We start from the raw sequence: 12028 nt of genomic DNA on the forward strand, positions 1-12028 counted from the left end.
GTGCCTTTCAGAGAAATGCTGACCACCCCTCTTCCCCTATGCCTAAAGTCAAATCTAATCCTAATGGACCAACGAAGAGCCCTTAAGCATATCTTCAGATTGACTGTTTACAGCATAAATAATTTAAAGAAATTTAATGGATTGATTTCCTTTGTATGTTAAAGTTTCATGGGAGAGGGATGTATAATACTTTATCATTGATCATTCTTGCGAGGTACCATTTGCTTATAAGCAAAAAAGTGGTAAGACTTTGGCTACATCTCTGTGACCTGATGCACGGGTCATTTTTGCAATTTCTCTTTTGAAGAGAAACCAATTTTTTGGAGTTTTCTCCTGCAGGAGTCTATGCTGAGCTCTCAGGCCAGCTGCTTATGGGCCATGGCTAGCTTGGAGTTGTGGTTTGCTTGTTCCACAGTTATTTTAAAAGGTTTTTTTAATTACTTTTTTTTGTTTGCCCCAGTCCCCCGCTGTTTTTTTTTTTTTTTTTTTTTCTTTTCCCAAAAGTTGAAATATCTAGCAAAACTGGCCTACATTCCCACTTGGCACTCTTTGGTTGGAGCTGAGTTGTCCCCTCCATGCAGATCATGTGCTGTTCGGTTCCCTAGGAGCCCTCCCCCTATACATACACAACTAGCATTTGAAGGGGTGGCCCCTCCTCTATAGTTACTTGTTGCTTGTAGTGTCAAACATAATGGTGTTCACCAAGCTCAGCACTGACAACTCTTGGCTACTGCCAAAAATCAGTTCCACTGTCTGAGTACAAAGAGTTTTCCTCCACTGAGTATATTTTAAAATGTGTCCAACAGAAAGATTAGTGGTTGCCTGGGGCCGGGGAAAGGGGAGGATGCAAGGTGATTACAATGGGTACAGGTTTTTTGGGAGGTGATGGAAATGTTCTAAAATTAGATTATGGTCATGGTTGTATGAGTCTATTAATACACTAAAACCCAGTGGATTATCCTTGGTTAACTTTGTGGTATATAAATTGTGTCTCAATGAAATGTTTTTAAAAATGTTCTAAAGACTAAGGGACCATCTCTGAAGAAGGAGGGCCAGGACTGTCTGAATTCCCAGTGGAGGAGCACATCACCTCCCCACTGTTGCAAGAGGTTCAAACTTCTGTGAGTGTGTAGATTCTGGTGTAGTCATACAAGATCAGTCTTACTAAGAATAGAGCAATAGTTTAGAGTTGAGACTATGAGAATTTCTGTCACAGGTAAGGGGATCCTGACATCTAGTGGACAACATTATGTACTGTCGACAGAGAAATATCCCATGACAAGAAAGGTGAAAAATATTTTTTTTTTAACTTGAGAAAAGCACAGTTATAAAGTTTTTTTCTTGTTGTTGATTATCCTGGAATACTTTTTTGAGACTCAGTAGGTAGATTTTGCTATGTCTCTCAATGAGGCTTTCAGATATAAAAGTTTGGCCCATGTTAGGTTTTATTTCCTTTTTTAGACCGATTAGATTCTGAATATGCTAAAGAAACTCTTGTGATTATACCTTTTCATTGAAGGATGGACAATTTGGTATGAAAATCCTTGAGAGATTCTGGAAGAAATTGCTCATGTTTTGAAAGCCTTTAGGAGAAAAACGTATTATTATCAGGAGGTGGGGGGGTACTTAACATGGAACTTATAAATTTATTCTTGACTTTTCTTTTTTAAATTAGGCTTTCTCCTGTTTCTCAGAGGATTTATCAATTATGCAAAAGTTCGGAAGATGCCAGAAACTTTCTCAAATCTCCCCAGGACCAGAGTTCTCTTTATTTATTAAAGGTATAAAAAATTTACTCTAATCCCAGGGTAATCGTGTGAGATATTACAGATTTCCATTCAGTTTTTAGAGAAAGTATCTATGTTAAGGGATATAGACAAGGTAAGGAAGGCACAGTCGCTGCCTTTTAGCAGTTTCTAGTTTAGTGTAGTAAGAGGGGAGTTCTATAAAAAGCTGTTGATAAGGCAAGTTAAAAAAAACTGCCATCGGAGTTTTGACAATGCGCAGGAGGCAGGCATCCTAGTAGTCATCAGGGAACTGGGCTGTTTGGCTGCTTGGTTGAATCTGGCATCCTGAAGCCCACTTACCATTGCACCAGTTCCAAAGGATGACCTTCAGAAGGAACCCTTCACGGCCTAATTACCCTTCTCTGCCCCCAATTCCCAGAGTAAGGAGAGATTATAGGGTACTTCAGGAACTCCTTTTGCCTGAGCTACTAACAAGCCCACCATGGCTTCCATTTCATAAAATTAGTCGTTGAGGCTTTCCTGGTACCTTTCTTCATGCTCACACCTTGGTGTTATCACTCTGTGGAAAGGAGGGTCAAACCCCAGGAAAGGAAGAGAGAAGAGGACCTTTTCCCTTGCCTAGAACAGGAGGACTAAGCCCTGCCAAGGCTCTTCTTTGATTCACACAGGGTTTTCCCCAGAGGCTGACTCCATCTTACATTAGTAACTACCTAAAGGAAGAGAGAGGAAATCTTGAGAAAGAGTACAACAGAGAGAGGCTTCTGTTAACAAGTTCTAATAGGCCTTCTTGGACTTGACTCTTTGTTCCTTGGGGCTTTGGGGGACTGTGTGGATCATGGAGTGGAATCTTGAGGACCACCCAGAGGCTGTTCCACTTGAAGACCTCAGGCAAGGCTTTGTATAGGGTGTATGTACCAGTTGAGACAAACCCTAAATGATGGATAGAATTTCAACTAGTGGACATTGGATAGTGTGGGGGAAAACTTCAGAATCACCTGAGGCAGAATGAAGAGCAGAAATAGAGACAGGGAATGATGCAGCTTGCTCAAGGGACAGGAGCTCTACTGGGGAGTAAGGGAGTATTGGGAGCCACGGCTAGAAAGTCAGGTTGAAACAGTGTTCTCAAATATCTGGCGTGCCAAGCCTGTTTGCAGTGGAACTATCAGATTCATAGAGCTGCCCTTTAAACCCAGTGACATGTTGGCTCAGTGCAAGGCTAAGCCCATGTAAACATCAGTTTGTTCTGTATTTGCTGTTGAGTATCGTAGTTATGTAGGTAATCATACACTAAGAGTGGCGTTCTCAATTTTGAAGACAGTCATTTCAGGATGTATGTGTCAAGAAAATAAGGTATCCACCATAAGGTAAATGAGTGCACTCCATGAGAGGGTATAATAGTTTATTTGCTTTTCTGTCCAGATTTGATACCCCTGTTGATTTGAAATTATTTCTGACATACCCTCAGGATTAAGAGTTCTAAATTAAGGGTTTGGGGGACTTAAAGCAGCATTTAGAGCTCTAATGACTTCTTTACCAATTGTCAGGGGGCCCCCCCCACCCCAGGGGGAACCTGAGAAGCCACAGCATCCTGTGGGACTGAGTTCCCTTTGTCCACTGAAAGGGGTGAGACCTCCCCATCCAGATCCAGATGCAGAGTGCTTTCTTTCAGTTCAGAGCACATTTAGTTTAACTTTAGTTAGAGGATGTACTCAAAACCATCATGTGAAGTATGGAGGCTTTATTATTATTATTTTTTATTGACTGCTTTCTTTGATAGAGATGTCACTAGTTAAAAGCTAGCTGTAGGCTTACTTTTTGCCAAAAATACACAGGGTAGAGAATTTTTAAAATAACTTTGCCATAATAGAAAAATAACATACTTTCTATGCTATACTAAGAGTGTGCATTTTACTAGAATAGAGTATAAGAATAATGAATTTTCTGTTCCAGCTACTCAAAGTATAGCACAAATAAACCAAATCTTGAAATGATCCCCAAAGACCTACCTCCTTCTGATTGGCCAAAGTAGATGTTAACAAAAGCTGAACGCTAAAGCTCGTGTGCTGCTGTCGTCGAGGCAGCTGTGAGGTTCCCTGTCAGGATCCGTAGAGGGAAAGTGCATTAGTAAGCTCAGTTTCCAGTTTCCCACTTCATAACCAAACGCCGGAAGGAGCTATGCTGAAGGTGGGCACAGTGGTGTCGAGCACGTGACTGAGGAACAGAAGAAACAAAATGTATTGTACAGAAAGAAACAGATCTTTTAGAAACATCTTTACCTGAAATAGTAAAAAGTATAAAGTGTTTATGCTTTCTGTTACTTATCAGTCACTGGAAGATGCGTTTTTATGGAACACTGTGTCCTCTGAAGCTGCCAGGTAATGAGGAGTTAGCTACAGTTACTGTAAGGTGATAACACGGTTAATTGGTTATATCTAACACTGTTTGTGTTGTGCCAAAAACGTGTATGAAGCATAAAATATTTTCAAATCTATTATTTTAACCATATCTGAAATTGAAGGAAAAAATGTTAAGCCCTGGCATTAATGAGCTGGGGCGCTTCATAATTAACAAAAAGTGGTTTCTTTAACCTAGGAAGCTATGCCTATTAGGCATCAAATATTTTAATTTTTTTCCATATGATGACAAACACTTTAATTTCTCCCTTTCTATAACTTCTTGTTCCTTAATACATTTCTTATTTTATTAAAGGAAATTCATTTCAAGGTAAAGTTTGATTTGTTGGACTGTAGTATATAGTAGGAAGACAGTAGAAATGGTGTTTCCGGTGGCATTTTTGCTAAAAAAATTCACATAATGTCTCCAAGAAGAACTGATTTTCTTCCTCTTATGATTACATGATCTGTAGGCTATTGGATTCCTTTTGTTTCCAGAGTGATCCTGTCTACAGTTTAGTAATGCTGCCCACGGTTCGTGTACCACCAGTTTCTGTGACACTTCAAGTTGGTCTGAACAGGCTTCCAGGTCTCAGACAGCAATGCCGCTCTAGCGGTCTCCTTCATTTGGAGTTTGTGTGGTCATTGAGATTACTCGCTGGCAACTCATCTGTGTCCTCTTCAGGGATTTTTAATATGTATTGGGTGGCAGGCTTTGACTTTGAGGGATCTATTAAAACTGTCTACCTATGCTGAAGCAGTGTAAACTAAAGAAGGGGCCAGGTAATTGTCTGTCCCATGTTGTATGTTGTTGCAGACTCTAGTGTGTTGACCTAATAGTGTTTGTTTCATCAGTTTTCATCTCTTAATAAAAACAGATAAAACAGAAATTACTTAGTTTTTTAATGAGTCTGGTCTCGTGGCAAAAACCTCCATCCAGCATCAGTCTATTAATTTTCTTTTTGTTTCTGCTTGGCTTTTAAGAGTTCCTTATATTGTATATATGCACTTTCTGAAGTCTCTCAGTCTCTTATATGTCTCTCAGTCTAAAGAAAAATTGCCCTTGTGTTAATTTCATTGGTTTACTTGAAATCAAAACACAATTGAATTTGGAGTTTGGAAAAATGTTGACAGTTTTAAAAGAATGTTAATTTCCTCCAGTGTTGTAGCTTCTCTGAATTTGGCAGCCTTTTAAAGATTTGTGCAGTAGTCTAATCAGAAAAGATACAAAAGGGCTTCTTGTGGCTTTTACAGTAATTTGGAGAGATGGAAAAGTAAGCTAAGGGCCTGTATATGAGCCCATCCAACTCTTCACTTGGTGCTGGGAACCACAGAGTAGTTTCTCAGCAAATCTTCATTAGGTTGTTAATGTACCTCCTTAGTATTTCTTTTTTTTTTTTTTTAATATAGGGAGTTGCTTGTAGTTTTTCCCGTTATTTCCATGAGAACCCAAACAGTATACTATGCCAGTATAGAAATGCCTCAAAGTATTAGATGAAAACTGCATTTAATAAAACGTATAGACATTATTTTGAGAGCATTTAGTTGTGTCATATATATTCCTTTCTTAAAGCCTCTTTGAGGCTACTTATTATTACAGACACCTACTATTTTCAGAGAAACACGCCCCCAGAATACATTGACTTTTTAAGAAAATTTATCTTAAAAGAGTATTTGTGATACCTGTGAGTTTACAGGGTTTTTTGTTTTGTTTTTTAATTTTGCTATGCTCTGTTTAAGTACAGCATGACATCATTGGCATCCTTATTGGAAATCTTCCTTGTGTGAGATCTGGCAGAATTTTTAGGGTAAACAGTGGCCTCACGTGTATTAGGAAAATTACCTGTGCACTTGAGTTCTGCTCCTTCTCTGTCCTAAGTTTCAGTCCTTACTGACAGGAGTAAGTGTGGGATGAAGAAGTGTTGCTTCCGTTCTGTTCGTTAGGAGGTTAGGAGAGAGAGATTCCTGACTTGATGGATTTTTAGAGAAAACGTTCCATTTCTTTCTAGTTCTGGAGGCCTTGATAACTTTAAAAACTGAAATGTTAATGTTTATTGAATACTATGATGTCAGTATAGAGTAATCTTAAAACTATGTTAAAATGTACTTCTTGTGTCTCCAAACATCCTGCCTTCTTTTGTGACTACATCCTTCTCTTAGCCAAAATAACAAGCTAAGTAGAGTTTTAATATTCAATATCCTTCTCTGGCAGATGTTTTCTGGCAAAGGCCTTCCTGCATTTATGAATTCTCTCTCAAGAAGCAAGGGAACACCTGCAGGAAGTGAATCAAGATGCAGAACACAGAGGAATAATCACCTGCTTTAAAAAATAAAAGTACTGTTGAAAAAGATCATTTCTCTCTATTTGTTCCTAGGTGTAAAATTTTAATAGTTAATGCAGAATTCTGTAATCATTGAATCATTAGTGGTTAATGTTTGAAAAAGCTCTTGCAATCAAGTCTGTGATGTATTAATAATGCCTTATATATTGTTTGTAGTCATTTTAAATAGCATGAGCCGTGTCCCTGTAGTCAGTAGGGGGCAATCTTGCTTTACTCATCCTCCATCTCAAAATGAATTTGGAATTAAATATTTTATTGTAAGATATGTATAATGCTGGCCATTTTAAAGGGGTTTTCTCAAAAGTTAAAACTTTTATGACTGCATTTCTGCACATATTCCATATTTGCTGTTAAAATTAATCTAGAAATTTATTCAGTTGTACTGTGTGAACACCTGGAAGCAAAATCATAGTGCAAAATACATTTAAGGTGTGGTCAAAAATATGTCCTTAATTGGTAAATAATAAGCATTAACTTTTTATAGTCTGTATTCAAAATTCTGCAGTACCTTATTGTTCTGTGGTCTGTGGTGTGTACCCAGCGGATTCTAAAGGTGTTGTCACTATATAAAATAGAAAGGACTAGGACAAATGCAGCTTAATTACTAAAATGTAATTCTTGACACTCTCTGTATGATTAGAATCCCTATCTCTTTTTTTCTTTTTCTTTTGTCTCTTCATGATTAGGCCAAAGGCTGGGAGTAGGCAGAGGATTAGATAACTTGGAGCAAAGAGAGGATTAGCTTGGAACTTTTGAGATGATCCCTAACATACTGTACTACTTGCTTTTACAATGTGTTAGCAGAATACCAATGGGTTATAAATGTAGAATGATGTGCTTTCTGCCCAAATGGTAATTCACCTTGGTTTGCTATGTTAAAACTGTAAATACAACAGAACATTAATAAATGTCTCTTGTGTAGCACCTTTTACTGTAGATTAGTGTTTAATTTCTCGGTTTGCATTTGATTGCTAAGGCAATGTTTTCTAATATTACAGAATCATTCAGTAAATAAAAAAAAAAAACTGGTCTTGGGTCAATTTTTTTCTTCACTTTCTACACAGAAAATCCCCTTCTTTTGTATTCTACTCAATGCATTTCTAAAAATATACGTGAACATTGGCTTTGCAAAAGATAATGGACCAAAAAAATAGAGAGGAGTTGTAGAGATCTTAAGTCATTTTGGAATTCCCAATTATGCTTCAATTTTTAGACATAATTTTAGACAATTTATTTCCAGTGTTTTCTGCATATTCTCTGCGTTCACTGTTTTTCTCAGTTGAACACAGCCCATTGGTTTAAGTTCTGTGTGCACCCAGTTAAAGCTAAAGATTCTCATTCCACCCAATTTCTATTCTTGTCTTGGTCATAAATTTAGAGACCAGGGTTTCTTATAATAACTGCCATTTGATTTTTTTTTTTTTCGTTTTCTACTTAAGAAATATAAAGAAAAAATGCAGCAAGATGGTCACATTACTATACTAACCAGCACTAGCTGCAAATGTTCATTCATCTGCTGTGTGTGAACATCCGGAATCAGCATAGAATGTCTGGTTAGGGGTGTCAGTATATATAATGCAGAGAAGTGTAGGTTGTTTGAAAACCAAACGAAAATTGAGAGCCTCCTGGATTGACATTTCAATGATGATTCTAACCAGTTTACTGATTACTATGAATAATAGTATAGTATGTTCTTGTTCAAAAGTTATAGTTTGCAATAGAGAAGGAAGAGAAAGTCTCTTTGAAGGTTTTGTTTTGTTTTCATTTTGAATCAGATTATACCAACAGAGTCTGGAAGTTTTTATGACCCGTAATGTTCTAAGTTCCAGAATGAAAAGATTAACAATCTGAATAAACGTGGACATGCACAGCAAGCGAGAACTATGTAAATTATCTTGCCGAACAAAACAGAAGGGTCCTAAATCACGTTAACTCAAACATTGTAGACTAGCTTTGTGTTTATTCTTTAGGTCCTTGTGCCTTATTTGGTTTTGTATATTCAGAGAACTGAAATATTTGGAATTCCTATTTCTATGTATTTGGTGGCCTTTAAGACTTTGTCAAACATAAAGTTACTGTTTGATGTGCTTTAAAACACTTAGTCAAGAGGATGAGTTCTCTTTCATCTCTTAAACGTTCTGAAAATTAAATTCTTTGGAGGTACGGAAAGCTGGTATCATATGTCATCTAGAGGTCTTACCAATAGAGTGAAAATGTTTATGCTGCACTTCTCAGTTTTCTTTCTCTCTTCATAGGTTCATTATTAACCTAACCTATAAGTTAATAATAACAGATAAAGGGTGGGCCTTTATGATAAATTATTTTGAAAGGGGATACAGAGGCACCACTTAAGTTATTTGCCTAAGGTTATGGAATAAACTGGCTTAGACCCTGAGCTACAGGGACAACTAGGACTCACCCATGATGACAGAGGCCCCTATGTCTCTTGTTGCCATTTGGAATTATGCACTCTTAGCTTTAAAGGGTTCTGTGTAGCCATTTCTTTTTTTCAGAAAGTTAGATTGCTTTGTGTGGAAATAAATGACATTAATAAAATTTTTTTGCAAAAAATAAGAATATATTTACTAATAGGATCAATTTTGTTTTAAGGAAATGACAATCTAATGTTTTTCTTTCAGGTATCTGACTTGAGCTGTGGCCCACCGTCGTTAGTAGCACAGATGAAATTTCTTTTGGTATTCACTATGTTCTTATGCTAAAATATACGCCACTTAGCTATAAATTGTTTATATTTAAAGGAAGAAATAAATTAAGGAATAACTACTGTAATGGTGTATCAGGGCCAATAGAAGTGCTAATTCATTTTGAGTGGTTACCTGAGGTGGCACGATTTTGTGGTGAGAATCAGCAAAAATAGGCCCCAAGAATGGAGCCCTGGCCTTGCTGTGAATCCACCTCAGCCCCTCTTCCCACTGTCCCACCATGAGATATCTGTCACAGTAGATATTGACATAACAGAAAAAATCACTTGTCCCTGATTTTTGTAAACATCAGTAATCGAATTTTAACTTAAAACATACTAAGAATGGACATAAAACAGTACATTTATGTAAAGCAGGAAGGTGTATTTTATGGAAGAGTAATTATGGCCCCTGTTACCTACCTGAATCTGGTTCTTGGTTAAACATCAACTCTGAATTTAGGTAAATCATGTACAAAATGTAGTTTAATAAATTTTAGGTTCTGCTGGTGTTTCAGCCATTTATTATAGAAGATTTTCACCTTTCAGGCTTTTTGAAGATGATCTGAGGAATGGTGGACGTAACAAAATGCAAAATATGCTTCCGTAGATGCTTTGTGGTTTTTTTTCATTGTCTTTCTTTCTTTTTTTTTTTTTTTTTTTGAGACAGGGTCTCATTGTCACCCAGGATGAGGTGCAGTGGCCTGGCCTGATCATAGCTCACTGTAACCTAAAACTCTTGGGCTCATGGGATCTTTCTACCTCAGTCTCCTGAGTAGCTGGGACTGTAGGCACATGCCACCACACTCAGCTAACTTTTTTTTTTTTTGTGTGGAGGTGGCGTCTCACTATATTGCCCAGGCTGGTCTCAAACTCCTGGCCTCAAGCACTCCTCCTGCCTCATCATTCCAAAATGCTTGGATTACAGGCGTGAGCCACTGCACCTAGTCCATTTGCATATTTTTAGGCCTACATAGTATTTATAGTCTGTAAGGTAGATAAGGTGGATTGAGTGAGAGCATTTGTTAAACCAGCATTTAAAGTACTCTTGCATGTCCCTTTCACTTTTGCACATACCTGTATACTTACATATGTGTATAGCGGTCCTCATTTGGACCACCCACAAAAAGTGCTCTTCTACAAGTGGCCTCTGAATATTGGTTCTCTGTAGGGTCCACTACCAAAGTGGAAGACAGCTCAAAGAAATACACTGGGAATTCCTGAAGGGGAGAGTAAGTTTAGGTTGAGGGTAAAAGTGGTTTTCAGGAGAGAAAGGTGGTTACAGAAATTGGTTCTGTATCATCCTCATTCTAAAAAAAGGGTATTTAGTAACCCAGTTTATTGTATCCCCAACTTTCTGGCCTATAGAAAGAATTGCTGTTATGCAGAATATATGAATGCGAGCTGTCCTGAGGCCAGTTTCTTGCCTCTGAAACCTGAACTAGTCCATCTACCATGGTATTTTAACCCCCCCAGCCCTCCGGTGATGCTCCGAATTTGCCACCTGTAGAACATATCACTCAAAGGTTTTGTTTTAGTTGGATATGTTTTACTTTAAAGCTTGTTTTTTTCTTTACCAAAAGCATTGTCTAATAATGATTTTGAGAGTTTTAATTCTTGTGTTTATCAGCTGACAAATTAGTAAAATGTAAATTTAGATGTAGATCTCTTAAACCCGAATACAGAATATAGGAAACATAAAGGATTCTCATGCGTTTATGCAGGATTTCACCCAAGTCAGAAACAGAGGCAGCTGCCCAGCCTGCTTTGTATGTTGTTCATCCTGCTTCAAAAACGATTCGTTTTTAATCATGTGGGAAATGAAATATTTCTCAGACTTTTCCTCATCCATTAGTGATTGTGGGTTTGTAGACACCAAAACTGAGAAAAGTGGTTTCCTTTAAGTCTTACAAAGATTAGTGCTGGAGCTCTGGAAAGTAGGCAGTATTTGTTATTATTCTTCAGTTGTTTGGAAGGTGGTATACGCAGCCTGGGAAACAAGAAAATAGGTCAAAAACCTAAATGACGTCTCTCAAATGGAGAAGGTGATTTCCTGACAAAGCATTATTGGAAAAAGTATGGAGCTATGGAGATGCTGCTTTCTGATTATGAAAGCCGGCCTCTTTTCTGAAATTCATCCAAGATGCCAGGGCTGCAATGATTTTTACCTGGCATCATTAGAGTTTGCATTCATGTCCCCCCGCTGAGAGGCTGAGCGCTGCCCCTCCCCCACCCGCACCTCAATGTAAGCTGGTTACTTCCTGAGCAGAGTGGAGAGAATCCGGGCAACCTATTATCATGACCCGGCTAGAGTTTCTCCTGATGAAACGCCCCTCTTTTCATTTGCAGAACTGTCAGAAATGCCTAAAATGTTCCTTAAGTGAGCTTTTAGAATGTTGCCATCTGCTTCCTGATGACGTCTTTATTTCGACAGAACATTTCCCAGGCAGTTGCCCTGTTGAAATGTCATTGTGGTCATTTTAGTATGTGGCTTTTTTCTCTGATTATCAACATTGAGGATTTTTACATATATGATTTATTTCCAGTTTATATTTTAACTGAAATTGCCGGTAAGTTAGTAAGTGAACCATTGGATGGATCAACGTTTTCACCAACCCTTTTATTTCTAGCATGGTTTGGTACTATGTGGCTGCTAAAAGTAGTGGGTGCTGGTGGCCTGAAGAAGCAAAATTAGCAGTCCGTTTTTTTCTGGGTTTGACTCAGTGGCTGTCTGGCCATAGATCTGTGTACCTAGGGTCATGTGTGTAACAAAAATCATCTTTTTTCCTCTTCTTGGTTAATTATATATTTTATCCATAAAGCTATGGGTATGAAATGGGGTTT

General features: G+C 37.9%; 1 protein-coding gene across 2 annotated transcripts in view; it reads left to right on the top strand.

Annotated features, from left to right (window-relative positions):
* NDFIP1 (Nedd4 family interacting protein 1) overlaps nt 1-7407 on the top strand; it is a 34406-nt gene extending 26999 nt beyond the window's left edge. The window contains exons 7-8 of one of the 2 annotated variants that reach the window (XM_069483814.1): nt 1676-1781; nt 6354-7407. In XM_069483814.1, the coding sequence (XP_069339915.1) occupies nt 1676-1779 (104 nt within the window). In that variant the 3' untranslated portion in view covers nt 1780-1781; nt 6354-7407. Of the gene's footprint in view, nt 1-1675; nt 1782-4073; nt 4093-6353 lie in introns of those variants that run through there. The other variant, XM_069483813.1, reaches the window with a different exon arrangement.
* The last annotated feature ends 4621 nt before the right edge of the window (nt 7408-12028 follow it).

This window comes from Eulemur rufifrons, chromosome 10 (genome assembly GCF_041146395.1).
Source record: "Eulemur rufifrons isolate Redbay chromosome 10, OSU_ERuf_1, whole genome shotgun sequence".
NCBI lineage: Eukaryota > Metazoa > Chordata > Mammalia > Primates > Lemuridae > Eulemur > Eulemur rufifrons.